Genomic DNA, 20,000 nt, shown 5'->3' on the forward strand with positions numbered 1-20,000 from the left:
CCATCTGTATCACCAAACTATGACTTTATCCCTCTGTTTCTCCATCTGTCCCTCTCTCCACCTGTTTTGTTCCGCTCTTCTTTGGAAGAATAAAAAGGGAACTTTTAGCCGTTTGGGCCAAAAGCGGAAGGAAACGCTCACAAGAATCAGGCCTCCAACATGTCACAAAGGCAGCTTGGTGGCCTCCCTGTCTCCTGTCAGAAGCACAGTTTTGAGGATTAGTTTGAGATGGATATCCCTTGCCGCTCGTTCCTCGACGGAGCCTCAGCACAGTTTAGCATCATTCTGCAAAAACTGGGAAAAGTTCTTACTAAGGAAGAACTATCCCCAGCTTGGAGAGGCTGCACCCATTTGCTGTCAAAATGATGCAGTTTGACACCCATCATACATTTAATTTGTTGCTACTGTATATCATCATCATATATTTACCGTAATTTCTCCTAATTGTGATTTTTTTTGGCTGTTAGCGGTACTGCCATGAGTATTGTCTTAGAATAAAAAAAAATACAGTATATCATCATCGTCGTATATTTAATTTCGCCTCATTGTGATTTTTAGGTTTGTTTGTTGTGCAGAAATGAGTTTTAGAATTTAAAAAATATATGAGTGGCGTATTAGAATAAAAAAAATTACAGTATAGCATCATTATAATATACAGTAGAGTGTCACTTATCCAACATTCTGGATTATCCAACACATTTTTGTAGTCAGTGTATTCAATATATCATGATATTTTGGTGCTAAATTCGTAAATACAGTAATTACTACATAGCATTACTGCGTATTGAACTACTTTTTCTGCCAAATTTGTAGTATAACATGATGTTTTGGTGCTTAATTTGTAAAACCATAACCTAATTTGATGTTTAATAGGCTTTTCCTTAATGCCTCCTTATTATCCAACATATTTGCTTATCCAACATTCTGCTGGCCCGTTTATGTTGGATAAGTGAGACTCTACTGTATTTAATTTCTCTCATTGTGATTTTTTTTTGTCTGTTGGTGGTACTGAAATTAGTGGTCTTAGAATACAAGTACAGTATATCATCATCATCATCTATTTAATTTCTCCTTGTTGTGATTTTTTTTGGCTCTTGGTGGTCCTGAGCTTAGTGTCGTATTAGAATCAAAGAAATAATAATAATAATAATAATAAGAAGAAGAAGAAGAAGAAGAAGAAGAAGAAGAAGAATTTTATTTTTGTATCCCGCCCCATCTCTACAAAAGGACTTGGGGCGGCTCACATGGGGCCAAGCCCAACAGCATATAATAAAATATTATATTTTATATAATAAAATATATCAAATACACAATTTTAAATACAACAATATAGAATACATAACAATCACAGTAGATCTTCGACAGAGTAAAAACATGGCCATTAAAAGAGGCGATTACAAGTATGGTATCATCATCATACATAGAATCATAGAATAGTAGAGTTGGAAGAGACCTCATGGGCCATCCAGTCCAAACCCCTGTCAAGAAGCAGGAAATCGCATTCAATTCATACATTTAATTCCTCCCCGTTGTGATTTTATCCCCCTTCCCCAGAGATCTATGTGGGCAAAAAGAACTCCAATGTGCTGTCCGTTTCCAGCCAGGACGTGTATCTGAAGCATCGGGGAATCAGCATGGGAGATTCCTCATCCGAGGCATGCCGGGACACCGAACCCACAGTCACGGACACCGTTCCAAATGACCCAGACGTACCCGTGGAAGGTGGCGACGTTTTCCCAAACAGCCAGAGGAACGGGGTCGTCGATGGGGAAGAAGAACGGGACGGTCCCCGTGAGATGCAGGCCCCCAAGAGAGCCCCACCGCGCCCCACCCTGTCGGGGAGGAAGTACTCCTTGCAGGAACGGCACACTGGGAACTACCTGGCCAGCGCCGACCCTTACGCCACGGGGCCCCCCACCCACGTTTCCCCCCGCGGCCTGCGCAGGCCCACCGTCGAGTCACACCGGGTCTCCATCTCCGACGCCGCAGTAAGTTGGTCGTCTACATCAGTGGTTCCCAAACTTATTCGGCCTACCGTCCCCTTGCCAGAAAAAATATTATTCAGCAGCGGCCAGGACTGGGATGGGCGGAGTTACAAGCTCTGAGTCAGGGCTGAGCTTCTATCCCTGTCCTACGGGGCCTCTTCCCAAGTGCCTGACGGGGCTGAACCGCTATACTCCAACCCTGTGTTCTAACAAGCGCCTCAGGGGAGGTATACAGAGGCTCAGCCCTGTCTCACGCTCTTGGGAAGAGGCCCCTAGCCCCGCCCTTTAGTCCTAAAAGGCCTCTCAGGATAAATATAGAGCCTCAGCCCTATCTCAGGCTCTTGGAAGGAGGCCCCACCCCCTTCCTAGCTCCGCCCTCTGAGTCCCAAGAAGCACCTCAGGAGAGGTATAGAGGCTCAGCCCTGTCTCGGGCTCTTGGGAAGAGGCCCAGCCCCGCCCTTTAGTCCTAAAAGGCCTCTCAGGAGAAATATAAAGGCTCAGCCCTGTCTCAGGCTCTTTAAAGGAGGCCCCGTCCCCTTCCCTAGCTCTGCCCTCTGTGTCCCTACAAGCGCCTCAGGAGAGGTATAGATGCTCAGCCCTGTCTTGGGCTCCTGGGAAGAGGCCCCGCCCACACCCCAGCCCCGCCATTTAGTCCTAAAAGGCCTCTCAGGAGAAATATAGAGGCTCAGCCCTGTCTCTGGCTCTTTGAAGGAGGCCCCGCCCCCATCCCTAGCTCCGCCCTCTCTGTCCCTACAAGTGCCTCAGGAGAGGCATAGATCCTCAGCCCTGTCTCGGGCTCTTGGGAAGAAGCCACGCCCACTCCTCTAGCTCCGCCCCCTGTGTGTCCTAACAGGCGCCTCAGGTGCTCAGCCCTGTCTCTGGCACTTGGGAAGAGGCCCCGCCCCTCCCCTGGCCCCGCCCCCGTGTCCTAATAGGTGCCATCACCGCCCCCCTGGATCGCTGCAGCGCCCACCAGGGGGCGGTAGTGCCCACTTTGGGAATTAAATTATAACTTAATAATATATCTAATAATAATAATACCTCTAATAATAATGGTAAGGATAATAGTGGCTGAATTCTTCTCTTTTCTCCCCTTTGCTAATACAGTAGAGTCTCACTTATCCAACATTCTGGATTATCCAACGCATTTTTGTAATCAATGTTTTCAATACATCGTGATATTTTGGTGCTAAATTCGTGAATACAGTAATTACTACGTAGCATTACTGCATACTGAACTACTTTTTCTGTCAAATTTGTTGTATAACATGGTGTTTTGGTGCTTAATTTGTAAAATCATAACCTAATTTGATGTTTAATAGGCTTTTTCTTAATCTCTCCTTATTATCCAGCATATTCGCTTATCCAACATTCTGCCGGCCCGTTTATGTTGGATAAGTGAGACTCTACTGTAATAATAAATATTAAAACTTTATTTATATAGTGCTCTATCTCCTTGAGAGGACTCAGGGCAGTTTCCAACATGTGTTAAGTTTCACAAATGCCTTTTGAACTCAGTTTGCAGCAATTGAAATAACTTGAGGACAAAGGGAGGATGGAGAGGGAAACCAGGACATTTTTAGAAGGGAAAGTAATGTGTTTTCTTGGAGGGTATGGCTTCAGAGGCTTCCTTTTTTTTCCTATCAACCCATCCTTCTTGATCTCACTTCCCTGGCTTCCTTTCTGTGTTTTTTTTTTTTTTGCCTTCCAGGACTGTGTGCAGCTGAACCAATACAAACTGAAAACCGAGATCGGAAAGGTAAGTTCTTCGTTTTATATGATGACTAGCGTATATCCCTGATGCCCTCTCTTTCTGCATCCCTCCCAGAATAATAATAATAATAATAATAATAATAATAATAATAATAATAATAATAATAATATTTTTATTATTATTATTTATTAGTCAATTATTAAACAATTATTAAACAATTATTATTTATTGTTTTTATTGGCTAATGTTTAAATTTTTATAAGTGTGCACGTTTTTTGTCTATTGTTGTGTTTTATATTGCGATTGTTTTTATTCGGGCTTGGCCCCATGTAAGCTGCCCTGAGTCCCCTTTGGGGAGATAGAGGCAGGGTATAAAAATAAAGTTATTATTATTATTACTAGGCCATATCACAATACAAAATACATGGTTTCCTTGTGTTTCTTCCTAGGGTTCCTATGGCGTTGTGAAGCTGGCCTACAATGAAAACGATGACCAGTATTACGTAAGCACCTGCCCTCTGGATGCAGCCTGGAATAATCGCATTGGCCTTTTTTGCTGGGTCATGTCCAGTCATTTATATTACCACTAGCTGTGCCCGGCCACGCGTTGCTGTGGCAAAGTGGTGGTGGTATTGGTTAAAAATTGTTGTGTAATTTTTATTTGACGTTATTTGCATTTTTTATTCATTTTATTGTAAGTTATCTTTTTATTTATTATATTTTATTATTTTCTTGTATTATTTTTAGTTATTTTCTGTTATTATACCGTTTCCCCTAAAATAAGACATCCCCAGAAAATAAGACCTAGTAGAGGTTTTGCTGAATTGCTAAATATAAGGCCTCCCCCGAAAGTAAGACCTAGCAAAGTTTTTGTTTGGAAGCATGTCCAATGAACAGAACACCAGAGCATGCAGGATCAGTAAATGTACGTACCATAGAGTGTTGTACATGGAAATAATGGTAGTAATAAGAAATTCTTGATAGGATTCACAGTTTGTCTGGTTATGCTGGTTTGTGATGACAACTACTGTACAGTATATAAAAAATGTTCCATTTTTGGTTCAATAATAAATGTAAATTCTTCTTCATGGAAAAATATGACATCCCCTGAAAATAAGAACAAGCACATCTTTGGGAGCAAAAATTAATATAAGACACTGTCTTATTTTCGGGGAAACACGGTAGTATTTTATTGTATTAATTTTTTAGTTTTTTTATTATTTTTTATTGGGTTGCTAGGAGACCAAGTTGGAGGAGCTTAGCCTTCTAACTGGCAGCAATTGGATAAAAGCAATTATTCCTCTCTCTAATTAGGACTTTATTTTACTTTTCTTTTTGTTGTATCAACCTAGAGGCATGGATGATGGGTTGTGTTGTCAAATTTCGAGGTTGGGGGGCCTGTAGTTTTGTTGTTTTGTGGGTCGCCATGATGCCATCACTCCTTTATATATATAGACTAGCTGTGCCCGGCCACACGTTGCTGTGGCGAAGTATGGTGGTATGAGTATTGAGGAATTGGTGGTAGTTAAGGTAGAGTCCCCTGGGCTGAGTGGGTTGCTAGGAGACCAAGTGAGCGAAGCTTAGCCTTCTAACTGGCAGCAATTGGATAAAAACAATTATTCCTCTCCCTCTAATTAGGAATTTATTTTTCTTTTCTTTTTGTTGTATCAACCTAGAGGCGTGGATGAGGGGTTGTGCTGTCAATTTTCAAGGTTGTGGGGAGTTTACTTTTGTTGTTTTGTCCGCTGCCGTGATGCCATCACTCCTTTATATATATAGATTATCAAACCATGGCTATATTATTTTCCTCCATCTGGACACTATAGACTTCTGACAGTGGAGATCCTGCCGAAGATGTTTTGAAACTGTCCTGGTTTTTCTAATGCTGCTCCTCTTGTCTCCGCAGGCCATGAAGGTCCTCTCCAAAAAGAAGCTGTTGAAGCAGTATGGATTTCCACGTAGGTTGACTCTGCCTTGGGAAGGGAGTACTTGTAAAACTGTCCCAAATGTTTACAATGTGACTTGAAGCGGGGAAATGCTGGGCCCCGTTTGACCTCTTGCTCTGTCCATTCACAGGCCGGCCTCCGCCCCGAGGGTCCAAGGGGGCAGCCGGAGGGGCCCCAAAGCCCATGGCCCCCCTGGACCGCATCTACCAGGAGATCGCCATCCTGAAGAAACTAGACCACGTCAATGTTGTCAAGCTGATTGAGGTGGGTCTCCTTCCTTCCTCCCTTTTATTCATTCATTATTTCAACCTTAACCTTTTGCTTCCTTGTCTTTTAGTTGAGTTGAGAAAGAGGCAAGAAACTTATTCACTCTTTCTTTCTTATCAGGTTTTGGACGACCCTGCAGAAGACAATCTCTACATGGGTACGTAATGCACAACGGAACCAGACCCTAATAATAATAATAATAATAATAATAATAATAATAATAATAATAATAATAATAGGCAATCACTCATGTCCGAGTATGATTGGATACTACTACTACTACTAATAATAATAATATCCAGTCATACTCGGACATGAGTGATCGCCAGTGCAATTGTTATTATTATTTACTAGCTTGGGTATTATTATTATTTACTAGCTTGGGTATTATTATTATTTACTAGCTTGGGGATTATTATTTAGTAGCTTGGGTATTATTATTATTATTTACTTGCTTGGGTATTATTACTATTATTTACTAGCTTGAGTATTATTATTATTTACTAGCTTGGGTATGATTATTATTTACTAGTTTGGGTATTATTATTTACTAGTTTGGGTATTGTTATTTAGTAGTTTGGGTATTAGTATTTACTAGCTTGGGTATTATTATTCTTTACTAGCTTGGGTATTATTATTATTTACTAGCTTGGGTATTATTATTATTTACTAGTTTGGGTATTATTATTTACTAGCTTGGGTATTATTATTATTTACTAGCTTGGGTATGATTATTATTTATTAGCTTGGGTATTATTATTATTTACTAGCTTGGGTATGATTATTATTTATTAGCTTGGGTATGATTATTATTTACTAGCTTGGGTATTATTATTGTTTACTAGCTTGGGTATTATTATTATTTACTAGCTTGGAGAGGCAGTGGGCGGGGTTATGCAAATTCCACACTAATGGAGAGAACAAGAAACACTGGGATGTCTGTGGTGGAGGAAAAACAAAGTCTAATGAAGCAAGTGATATAATAATGCATAGTAGTAGTAGTAGTAGTAGTAGCAGTAATAATATAATAATAATAATAATAATAATAATAATAATAGCAGCATTGTTGAAGGCTTAATAGTAGTAATAGTAGTAGTAGTAGTAGTAATAATAATAATAATAATAATAATAATAATAATAATAATAACAACATTGTTGAAGGCTTTCACGGCCGGAATCCCTGGAGTGTTGTGTGGCTTCCGGGCTTTGAGTATTTATTGCCTTGAGGCAATTTATCCTCACTTTTTCCTTTTCTTCTTTTCTAGTGTTTGACCTCCTCCGAAAAGGGTAAGTGGGTCATATACACAGCCTGGGATTGCATTGGCCTTTGTCGCTACCGCATCACACTCTCAGCTCATGCTCGAGGTCCACTTTCATGTCTTAGTAGAAGATTTTGAAGCAGATGGCTATCTGTCGGGAGGGATCGGATGGTGTCTTCCTTTAAAGGGGGTTAGGCTGGATGCCCCCAAATTCTATATGTTCCCAGATATGTTTCTATATGTTTCTGCTTATTTCTAGGCCTGTGATGGAAGTGCCGACCGATACACCTTTCACCGAAGAACAGGCCCGGCTCTACTTCAGGGACATTGTCTTGGGCATCGAATACCGTGAGTCACGGGCATTGGACTAGATGGCCTTTTGGGGTCCTAAGTCTACAATTCAGTGATTCTATGACGCTGATTTGTGTCAGAGGCTGGCTGGCCCTCTGTCGGGAGGGATCAGATTGTGCTTTTTTGCATAGCAGAAGGAGGTGGGACTGGATGTAATTCAATAATAATAAGAAGAATATAATTACTGTATATACTCGAGTATAAGCCAACCCGAATATAAGCCAAGGCACCACAAAAAAACTGGGAAAACATTGACTCCAGTATAAGCCGAGATACCCATAAAATTACATTAATTGAGGCATCAGTAGTTTAATTGTTTTTGAATTTTTACATCAAACTAATTTAAGATATGACTGTTCAACTCATTAAATCATTATTTTCATCTTCTTAAATGTAAATGTGCTTATGTATCCTTTTAATAATAATAGAGTGAAATAATAAATGTAATAATAAATAGAGCAAAATAATAAATGTAATAATAATAATAATAATAATGAATAGAGTAAAATAATAAATGTAAAAATACCAATAATAATAGAGAAAAATAATAAATATACCATATATACTTGAGTATAAGCCGACCTGAATATAAGCCCACCAGGACCCTCACCCGAGTATAAGCCGAGGAGGTTTTTTTTCAGTCCTAAAAAAGGGCTGAAAAACTAGGCTTATACTCGAGTTTATACAGTATATATTATTGTATAATTATATATTATAAGACAATAATAATTATAATAATAACCACCACCAACAACAATAAAAACTCTCAGTTAACAACAACAATAATAGTATAGAGTCTTAGTTAACTGGCATCCATGGGAATTATTATTAGTATAATTAATAACAACAATAATATAATAATAAATTGATCATTAATATTATTATCATTATCATTGATTTATTGCTTGTCTCTCCTTGTCAAATAAATGTAGTGGCATTAACACTAACTCATACCAGACCCAATATTATATCCAGACCATCAATATTGAAATTAAGATAAACCAAGTCCCAAACTGAATTGGCCATTTGGCGAAAGGTGTCTCTCTGAAACCACTGATATCTCGAAAGCAATATCTGAATTATTCCATTGAATTACTCCATCAAACCATTTAATAGATGTGTGTTTTGGGGGCCAATGACAATTAATGCGCAGACCCAAGAGGCAGCCGCCTTGCCACTGTAACAATGCTCCTGGTCGAATCAGAGGCGGAGTGGCCACCTGTTGGGAGGGATCGGATGGTGTCCTGATGGCCGAATAGGCTTTTGGGGGTCTCTTCCAACTTTAGGATCTTGTCCTAGCTTTTCCTTAGCGGCCTTTGGAGTGTGTGCTTGTTTCTCCCCTGGGTCTTTGCAGTGCATTACCAGAAGATCATCCACCGGGACATAAAGCCCTCCAACCTGCTCCTGGGGGACGAGGGCCGCGTCAAGATCGCCGACTTCGGGGTCAGCAACCAGTTTGAAGGCAGCGATGCCCAGCTCTCCAGCACCGCAGGGACCCCGGCCTTCATGGCCCCCGAAGCCATTTCCGACTCCGGGAAGAGCTTCAGCGGGAAGGTAGGGAGGGCGCCTGCAAGCCGGGACCAGCACCCAAGACCCGGCACATCTCCCTCTCTCTCCATCTATATATATAAAAGAGTGATGGCATCACGGCGACCCACAAAACAACAAAAGTACAGGCCCCCCAACCTCGAAATTTGACAACACGACCCATCATCCACGCCTCTAGGTTGATACAACAAAAAGAAAAGAAAAATAAAGTCCTAATTACAGGGAGAGCAACAATTGTTTTTATCCAATTGCTGCCAGTTTAGAGGGCTAATCTCTGCCCACTTGGTCTCCTAGCAACCGACTCAGCCAAGGGACAGCCAGGGTTCAGTTAGGGGATAGGCAGATTTAGGCCTCGCTTAGGCTTCTTCCACAGATTATCTAATTGGCACTAGATTATATGGCAGTGTAGACTCAAGGACCTTCCACACAGCTATATTAACCATTTATAATCTTATATTATCTGCTTTGAACTGGATTATCTTGACTCCACACTGTCATATAATCCACTTCAGTGTGCATTTTATACAGCTGTGTAGAAGGGGCCTCATAGAAGGGGGCTTAATGTCAGGGGAAAACCTTTACCCTTTACCTTAACTTCCACCAATTCCTCAATACTTTATTTCCTATACCACCATCCTTTGCCACAGCAACGCGTGGCTGGGCACAGCTAGTATACAATACAATACAATTATAGCACTATCATATCATATACTGCACACACACATATCATGTAATGTAATGTAAACTGCACATTAATATAATATAATCTATCACATATTGCTTTATTTGCTATGTATTATATATTTATGTGTGGTATTATTATATGATATTTTATATATTTTATTATATGTGGTATATTATATTAGTGTGGTGTAGTATTATATTATACTGTATTGCATTGTATTATATAACCGTATACCACACACGTATCTATATATATAAAAGAGTGATGGCATCACGGCAACCGACAAAACAACAAAACTACAGGCCCCCCAACCTCGAAATTTGACAACACAGCCCATCATCCACACCTCTAGGTTGATACAACAAAAAGAAAAGAAAAATAAAGTCCTACTTAGAGAGAGAGGAATAATTGCTTTTATCCAATTGCTGCCAGTTAGAAGGCTAAGCTCCTTCAACTTGGTTTCCTAGCAACCCAATAAAAAATAATAAAAAACACTAAAAAATTAATACAATAAAATACTATAATAACAGAAAATAACTAAAAATAATACAAGAAAATAATGAAATATAATAAATAAAAATATAACTTACAATAAAATTAATAAAAAAATAAAAATAAAGTCAAATAAAAATTACACAACAATTTTTAACCAATACCACCACCACTTTGCCACAGCAACGCGTGGCCGGGCACAGCTAGTATATTATAATATATGATAATATACCACACACAATATAATATAAAATATAATAATACCATACACGTACAGTATATATAATAATATACCATACTCCTAATATAATATACCACACATAATATAATATATATAATATAATATACTAATACCACACACATATATTATATTATAATGTAATATATACTACACATTAATATAATACCACGTATAATACACGTACAGTATATATAATAATATACCACACTCTTAATATAATATACCACACATAATATAATATATATAATATAATATACTAATACCATGCAAATATATTATATTATATTGTAATATATACTATACATTAATATAATACCCCGTATAATACACGTACAGTATATATAATAATATACCACACTCTTAATATAATATACCTCACATAATATAATATATATAATATAATATACTAATACCACACACATATATTATATTATAATGTAATATATACTACACATTAATATAATACCACACACGTACAGTATATATAATAATATACCACACTCTTAATATAATATACCACACATAATCTATATATATAAATGAGTGATGGCATCACGGCGACCAACAAAACAACAAAACTACAGGCCCCCCAACCTCAAAATTTGACAACACAACCCATCATCCACGCCTCTAGGTTGATACAACAAAAAGAAAAGAAAAATAAAGCCCTAATTAGAGGGAAAGGAATAATTGTTTTATCCAATTGCTGCCAGTTACAGAGCTAATCTCTACCCACTTGGTCTCCTAGCAACCAACTCAGCCGAGGGGACAGGCAGACTTAGGCCTCTCTTAGGCCTCTTCCACAGATTATCTAATTTGTTTTTATCCAATTGCTGCCGCTCCATACAGTCCTCCCACCTGACCTTGGAGGAGTCTACGGACAACGCCGGCTCTTCAGCTTAGAAATGGAGATGAGCACCAACCCCCAGACTCAGACACGACTGCACTTAATGTTTACCTTAACTACCACCAATTCCTCAATACTTTATTTCCCATACCACCATACTTCGCCACAGCAACACGTGGCCGGGCACAGCTAGTATAATATATATAATATAATATACTAATACCACGCACATATATTATATTACAATGTAATATATACCACACATTAATATAATATAATAGAACATAATAATATATCACACATTTATATTATAATATATAATAATATACCACACTGTAATGTAATATAATATAATAATGTATCACATATATATTACTGTATATAATAATATACCCCACACATATGAAATGAATCAATCTATTCCTCTCTCTCTTTTTGTTCATTCCTTCTTTTCTTCCTCCCTTGCTTTCCCTCATACACCTTCCCCCCTCATTCCCTTCTTTTTCTCTTCCTTCCTTCCTCTCACACTCAGGTCACCTTTCCTTCCTAAGTGGCATCATAGACAAACTCAGAGATTTATTCCATGGAAGCATTTAAACACAGTCTGGATGGCCATCTGGAGGGAGGGATCGGATTGTGCCTTCCTGATCCTATGATCGGAATGACCTTGCTTTTTGTTTTTCCAGGCTCTGGATGTCTGGGCCATGGGAATCACCCTTTTTTGCTTTGTCTATGGAAAGGTGAGACCCGTATGCAAATGAGCTCATTCGTATGCAAATTTGCTTTCTTCTTTCGTCCAAAATATACCCGTTTGTGCTTCCCTTTGCAGTGTCCTTTCATTGACGAATTCATCCTGGCCCTTCACAACAAGATCAAGAACAAGCCGGTGGAGTTCCCAGAGGAGTGAGTCAAGCTTGGCAGACAATGGGGAAATTAAAGGTTTTTCAAAAGAGTCTGGTCATCTGTTGGGAGGGCTTTGATTGTGTCTTCCTATGTAACAGTGGGGTTGGATTGGTTAGCCCTTGGAGTTTCTTCCAACTCTAGGATTCTTTCTTTCTCTCTCCATTAATCTCTCCTTCTTTTCTTTTTTCCTCCTTCCTTCCTCCAGACCCTGGATCAGCCCAGAACTCAAGGACCTGATTCTGAAGATGCTGGAAAAAAACCCCGAGACCCGGATCACGATTCCGGAGATTAAGGTGAGATGGGGAAACCTGGGCGGAGGATGGATTTTCCAACCATCTGACATATATTTATTTATTTAATATTTGCTACATTTATATCCCGCCCATCTCTCCCCGAAGGGGACTCAGAACGGCTTAGAAATTATATGTACATACAATATATTATATTATTAGCATAGCACAGTATTAGAAATATATATAAATATATATATATTATTTATTTATTTACTACATTTATATCCTGCTCTTCTCACCCCGAAGGGGACTCAGAACGGCTTAGAAATTATATGTACATACAATATATTATATTATTAGCATAGCACAATATTAGAAATATATATAAATATATATATATTATTTATTCATTTACTACATTTATATCCCGCTCTTCTCACCCCGAAGGGGACTCAGAGCGGCTTACAAATCAAATGTACATACAATATATTATTAGCATAGCACAATACTAGCATTAAATTAAAATATTGTACTATATCATTACATTGTAATATTATTAGTAATATTACATTTAATATATAATATATAATTAATATTATTAAATTGTATTATTATCAGTATTATATCATAATACATTATAATATTATCAATATTATATGTATATACTGTACAATATATTATATTATTATATATTATTATAAATTAAGTTGTATATTATATGCTATATATATATATATACAGTAGAGTCTCACTTATCCAAGCTAAACGGGCCAGCAGAACCTTGGATAAGTGAATATGTTGGATAATAAGGAGGGGTTAAGAAAAAGCCTATTAAACATCAAATTAGGTTATGATTTTACAAATTAGGCACCAAAACATCCTGTTATACAACAAATTTGACAGAAAAAGTAGTTCAATGCGCAGTAATGTTCTGTTGTAATTACTGTATTTATGAATTTAGCACCAAAATATCACAATGCATTGAAAACATTGACTATAAAAATGCGTTGGATAACCCAGAACATTGGATAAGTGAGATTCTACTGTATTTATAAATTATAAATTATATATATATATATGTATATGTATATATGTATATAAAATTAGCATAGCATGTTGCTATGGCACAGGAGACAAGATGGAACTATCTTCCTGGCTCTTAGGTATTGAACTATATAGTACTATAATATTAGTAATATTATTCATATTATCAGTAATATTATTAATAATATTATTAGTAATATTATTAATATTATTATGTATTATATTAGGTAAAGGTAAACGTTTCCCCTGCATTAAGTCCAGTCGTGTCCGACTCTGGGGGTTGGTGCTCATCTCCATTTGTAAGCCGAAGAGCCGGCGTTGTCCGTAGACACCTCCATGGTCATGTGGCTGGCATGACTGCATGGAGCGCCTTATATTATATAATTATATTACATATAATATATAATTAATATTATTATATTGTATTATTATTAGTATTATATTGTATTACCTTATCATATTATTATCAATATATAATAATATATTGGATTATAATTTCTGGAGATCCATCCAAAGCTGTCATCTTAGGTTCCAGCCCAAATGCCCCAGAAGTATATCGTTTGCCTTTCCCATAAAGTCGGGATCGAAGGATTGGATTGCCGAATGGGAAGCTGGGGAAACGGGGAACGTTCCCATTAAAACATGGATCTAACCATTGGGTCCCACCCGCACCTTTCTTTGTAGCTGCACCCGTGGGTCACGAAGTTTGGGGAAGACCCTCTCCCGCTGGAGGAAGAGCACTGCAGCATTGTGGAAGTCACGGAGGAAGAAGTGAAGAACTCGGTCAAGACCATCCCCAGCTTACCCGCCGTGGTAGGCCATCTGTCGGGAGGGCTCAAATTATGTCTTCCTCCTTTTTTGTCACTCTAACAACCACCATGTCAGATGACACAGAGAAGTCATTGAAATCCACAAGCATGTGGACAATTTCAACAGAAATTGGCTCCCAGTATTTAAAAAAAAATCTAAAATCAGGACAGTAAATAAAGAACAACACTCAAAAACAGACAGACAATCAGGGCCAGCTAACACCTCCCAACAAATTATTCCCCCAGGCAGGAAGCAGACAGGCTTTGAAGCTGCAAGGCTATTCAGTGCTAATCAAGCTGGCCAGTGGCAACATTCACACTTGACTTCAACATATAAGAGTTCTTTCTCCCACCCCGGACTTCATTCCACAGAGATATAAACCCCACTTGCCTAGTTTCCAACAGACCTCACAGCCTCTGAGGATGCCTGCCATATCAAATCACGTTTTATTGATTAGCCCATCGGCCATATCAAAACATTTAACACATAGACATGCATACAACATACAAAAGAAGTTAAAATAAACAAGCTGTTAACAAGATCCTGTTCAGGTCAAATATCTGCATCACCTCCATAGATGTGGGCGAAACGTCAGGAGAGAATGCTTCTGGAACATGGCCAGACAGCCTGGAAAACTCACAATAACCCAGAGATTCTGGCCATGAAAGCCTTCGACAATACATTAGTTAAATCTGTTAGTAAGTTAGTGTTATACATACAAGATTTACTATATTATTATTATTATTACTGACACAACTATGTTGTATGACACAGCAAACAAGATAGATATGCTGGATTACATATCACAAAATCACAAGTCGAACACTTCCCAAGTGTCTAGGACTGTGTGATGTATTTATTATTATTATTATTATTATTATTATTATTATTATTATTATTATGACACAGCAAACAAGATAGACATGCTGGATTTCATATCACAAAATCACAAGTCGAACACTTCCCAAGTGTCTAGGACTATGTGATGTATTTATTATTATTATTATTATTATTATTATTATTATTATTATTATTATTATTTTATTATGACACAGCAAACAAGATAGACATGCTGGATTTCATATCACAAAATCACAAGTCGAACACTTCCCAAGTGTCTAGGACTATGTGATGTATTTATTATTATTATTATTATTATTATTATTATTATTTTATTATGACACAGCAAACAAGATAGATATGCTGGATTTCATATCACAAAATCACAAGTCGAACACTTCCCAAGTGTCTAGGACTATGTGATGTATTTATTATTATTATTATTATTATTATTATTATTATTTTATTATGACACAGCAAACAAGATAGACATGCTGGATTTCATATCACAAAATCACAAGTCGAACACTTCCCAAGTGTCTAGGACTATGTGATGTATTTATTATTATTATTATTATTATTATTATTATTATTATTATTATTATTATTTTATTATGACACAGCAAACAAGATAGACATGCTGGATTTCATATCACAAAATCACAAGTCGAACACTTCCCAAGTGTCTAGGACTATGTGATGTATTTATTATTATTATTATTATTATTATTATTATTATTATTTTATTATGACACAGCAAACAAGATAGATATGCTGGATTTCATATCACAAAATCACAAGTCGAACACTTCCCAAGTGTCTAGGACTGTGTAATTTATTATTATTATTATTATTATATTACTACTACTACTACTACTACTACTACTACTATTTCTATTTCTACCTTACCTTTCTCCCTGTAGGGACTCTGGGCAGTTCACAACTGCTAAATTTATATTGTTGTTGTTATTGTTATCTTTATGTATACACCTTTCTCCCTGTGGGAACTCAATATATCATTAGTAAAGGTAAAGGTTTTCCACTGACATTAAGTCTAGTCATGACCGACTCTGGGGGTTGGTGCTCATCTCCATTTCTAAGCCGAAGAGCCGGTGTTGTCCATAGACACCTCCAAGGTCATGTGGCCGGCAAGACTGCATGGAGTGCAGTTAGCTTTCCACTGGAGCGGTACCTATTAATCTACTCACATTTGCATGTTTTTGAACTGCTGGGTGGGCAGAAATATCATTATTAACATACTATATATCATTAACAATAATCATATTTTAAAATCTCATTGTTCAGCCAATTGATCCCAGAGTTTTTAGTCCTGTTCCCCATAGACTTCCAGAATTCTTTCTTTTCGAAAGTCCGGTGCTAACCATCCAAGAATATGGTCTTTCTGACTTCCTTCCTTCCTTCTTTCCTTCCAGATTTTGGTGAAAGCCATGCTGAGGAAGCGCTCCTTTGGCAATCCGTTCGAAGCCCAGACCAGAAGGGAGGAAAGATCAATGTCGGCCCCAGGAGATCTTCTCATGTAGGTGTCTAGAGGACCCTCTTTCGGTGCCCGTTTGTAGCATTTTGGTATTGTATTCTCATTATTATTATTGGTTTATTCTTTATTTAATATATATGTCATTTTGCTACATCACCTATTCCGAGATCTGTATGTACCCTGCCAGTCCCCAAATGACATCTTCTATCTATATATATATAAATGTCCTGTTCGTTTGTAGGACCGAGTTAACAACAAAACTACTGGGCCAAATCCCACCAAATTTGGCCACAAAACTAATCACTATTCAAAGGAGTGACCATCAAACAAACAAACAAAAATCGTGCTAAACCTGGCCCCAAACATTAAAAAACTCTTAATACCACGACAGTAAATAAATAACATATATTATAACATAATAAATGGCATAAGCACTGTGCACTGTTTTAAATTTTGTATATTGTATATAATAATGATAATAATAATAATAATAATAATAACAACAACAACAACTTTATTTTTATACCCCGCCCCATCTCCCCAAAGGGACTCGGGGCGGCTTACATGGGGCCTTGCCCGATAAAACAATCAAATATCAAAACACAGCAATAAAACAGTTATCCAATAAAAACATCAATTACAGTAAAAACAATCGTTAAAATCAACATAAAACATACAATATTAACACTGGAGACTAATTCATTATAAAGTTATTTAACTGTTTTAATGTTCTATTTTATCGTATTATGATGTTTTGGCATTAATTGCCAGTTTTGTAAGCCGCCCTGAGTCCCCTCGGATGAGAAGGGCGGGGTAGAAATGATAGAACTAAATAACAACACTCTGCAGACAGGAAACAATCAAGGCCAGCTAACACGTCCCAACAAAGAATTATCCCAGGCAGGAATCAGCCAGGCTTTGAAGCTACAAGACGGGAAACAATCAGGGCCAGCTTACACCTCCAGACAAAGGATTCCCCCAGGCAGGAATCAGCCAGGCATTGAAGCTACAAGACAGGTAACAATCAGCGCCAGCTAACACCTCCCAACAAAGGATTCCCCCAGGCAGGAACAGACAGACAGGCTTCAAAGCTGCAAGGCTAATATTATAATATATTGTATATACATGTAATATTAATAATACTATTATGATGTAATACAATGTAATAATAATTATAATTCACTATTATAATTATATATTTATATTACATTCAATATTACTAATAATATTGCAATATAGTCGTATAATATATTTTGTATGTATATATACTTGTAAACCGCCCCGAGTCCTTCGGGGTGAGAAGGGCGGGATATAAATGTTGCTAATAAATAAATAATAAATATTCAGTGCTAATCAAGCTGGCCAGTGGCAACATTCACACTTGCCTCCAACATATAAGAGTTCTTCTCCCAACCTGAACTTTATTCCACAGAGATATAAACCGCACTTGCCTAGTTTCCAACAGACCTCACAACCTCTGAGGATGCCTGCCATAGATGTGGGCGAAACGTCAGGAGAGAATGGTTCTGGAACATGACCAGACAGCCTGGAAAACTCACAGCAACCTAGAGATTCTGGCCATGAAAGCCTTCGACAATACATTAGTTAAATCTGTTAGTAAGTTAGTGTTATACATACAAGATTTACTTTATTATTATTCTTATTCTTATTATTAGCTTTGAAGCTACAAGATAGGAAACAATCAGGGTCAGTAAACACCTCCCAACAAAGGATTCCCCCAGGCAGGAATCAGCCACGGTTTGCAGCTTCAAGACAGGAAACAATCAGGGACAGCTAACACCTCCCAACAAAGGATTCCCACAGGCAGGAATCAGCCACGGTTTGCAGCTTCAAGACAGGAAACAATCAGGGACAGCTAACACCTCCCAACAAAGGATTCCCACAGGCAGGAATCAGCCACGGTTTGCAGCTTCAAGACAGGAAACAATCAGGGACAGCTAACACCTCCCAACAAAGGATTCCCACAGGCAGGAATCAGCCACGGTTTGCAGCTACAAGACAGGAAACAATCAGGGACAGCTAACACCTCCCAACAAAGGATTCCCACAGGCAGGAATCAGCCACGGTTTGCAGCTACAAGACAGGAAACAATCAGGGACAGCTAACACCTCCCAACAAAGGATTCCCCCAGGCAGGAATCAGCCACAGTTTGCAGCTTCAAGACAGGAAACAATCAGGGACAGCTAACACCTCCCAACAAAGGATTCCCACAGGCAGAAATCAGCCAGGCTTTGAAACTGAAAGGCCATTACATGCGAATCATTCTGGCTAATTGCAGCCTTCATACTTCCAACAGACAAAAAATAAAGGAACAACCAGAAATATTGTATATTCACAAGCTTTAGGAAATAACATATACTAACTACCACCAATTCCTCAATATTTTATTTCCTATACTACACACTTTGCCACAGCAATGCATGGCCGGGCACAGCTAGTGAACAGATATGTTACACACATCTATCTTTCCCCTCCTTGGGATCCATGCATGCCTGCAAACGTTGTCTTTCTTTTCCCCTTTGTTCTTTTTTCCCCCCCATCCTTGGCTTCCAGGCACGGTTTTCGCTTAAGCCCATCCGTATATTTGCACCCGTCTTTAAGGTAACTCGGTGTCTCCTTGTGGGTGGAGTGTCCCTTCGCTTCCCCCTCGGTGTCTGTAATCTTGTGATGTGCACTAGAGAGCATCGGCCACTCGTTTGTCTAGAGAAGAACAGTGCTTCTACCTTGTGATCATGGATGTTTAGTCTTCATTTACCTTTCCTTGGACAAAGGAGGTTTCTAAACAGTCTGGATGGCCATCTGTTGGGAGGGATCGGATTGGATGGTGAAGGATTGGACTGGGTGGCTCTTGGATTCTATATTATTATTATTATTATTATTAGGCTGGGTGGCCATCTGTCAGGAGCGATCGGATGTCTTCTTTTATGGCAGGAATGGGGTTGGATTGGATGGCCCTTGGATTCGATGATGATGATGATGATTATTATTATTATTAGGCTGGGTGGCCATCTGTCAGGAGGGATCGGATGGTGCCTTCTTTTATCGCAGGAATGGGGTTGGATTGGATGGCCCTTGGATTCAATGATTATATTATTATTATTATTATTATTAGGCTGGGTGGCCATCTATCGGGAGGGATTGGATGGTGTCTCCCTTATAGAGCAGAAATGGGGTTGGATTGGATGGGCTTTGGATTCGATGATTATATTATTATTATTATTATTATTATTATTATTATTATTATTATTATTATGCTGGGTGGCCATCTGTCAGGAGGGATCGGATGGTGTCTTCTTTTATCACAGGAATGGGGTTGGAT

General features: G+C 38.2%; 1 protein-coding gene across 3 annotated transcripts in view; it reads left to right on the forward strand.

Moving 5' to 3' along the window:
- camkk1 (calcium/calmodulin dependent protein kinase kinase 1) overlaps positions 1 to 20,000 on the forward strand; it is a 35,199-nt gene that overhangs the window by 9,351 nt on the left and 5,848 nt on the right. For all 3 annotated transcript variants that reach the window (XR_010000319.1, XM_062960665.1, XM_062960664.1), the window contains exons 2-15: positions 1,555 to 1,988; positions 3,697 to 3,744; positions 4,149 to 4,202; positions 5,606 to 5,657; positions 5,776 to 5,909; positions 6,033 to 6,069; positions 7,178 to 7,199; positions 7,431 to 7,519; positions 8,877 to 9,076; positions 12,022 to 12,075; positions 12,165 to 12,238; positions 12,444 to 12,531; positions 14,200 to 14,328; positions 16,599 to 16,702. Coding sequence is in view for 2 of the 3 variants with exons in the window: in XM_062960664.1 (XP_062816734.1) it covers positions 1,555 to 1,988; positions 3,697 to 3,744; positions 4,149 to 4,202; positions 5,606 to 5,657; positions 5,776 to 5,909; positions 6,033 to 6,069; positions 7,178 to 7,199; positions 7,431 to 7,519; positions 8,877 to 9,076; positions 12,022 to 12,075; positions 12,165 to 12,238; positions 12,444 to 12,531; positions 14,200 to 14,328; positions 16,599 to 16,702 (1,519 nt within the window). In the remaining variant the exon portion in view is untranslated. The remainder of the gene's footprint in view (positions 1 to 1,554; positions 1,989 to 3,696; positions 3,745 to 4,148; positions 4,203 to 5,605; positions 5,658 to 5,775; positions 5,910 to 6,032; positions 6,070 to 7,177; positions 7,200 to 7,430; positions 7,520 to 8,876; positions 9,077 to 12,021; positions 12,076 to 12,164; positions 12,239 to 12,443; positions 12,532 to 14,199; positions 14,329 to 16,598; positions 16,703 to 20,000) is intronic.

The sequence above is a fragment of the Anolis carolinensis genome, unplaced genomic scaffold (genome assembly GCF_035594765.1).
Source record: "Anolis carolinensis isolate JA03-04 unplaced genomic scaffold, rAnoCar3.1.pri scaffold_7, whole genome shotgun sequence".
Lineage (NCBI taxonomy): Eukaryota > Metazoa > Chordata > Lepidosauria > Squamata > Dactyloidae > Anolis > Anolis carolinensis.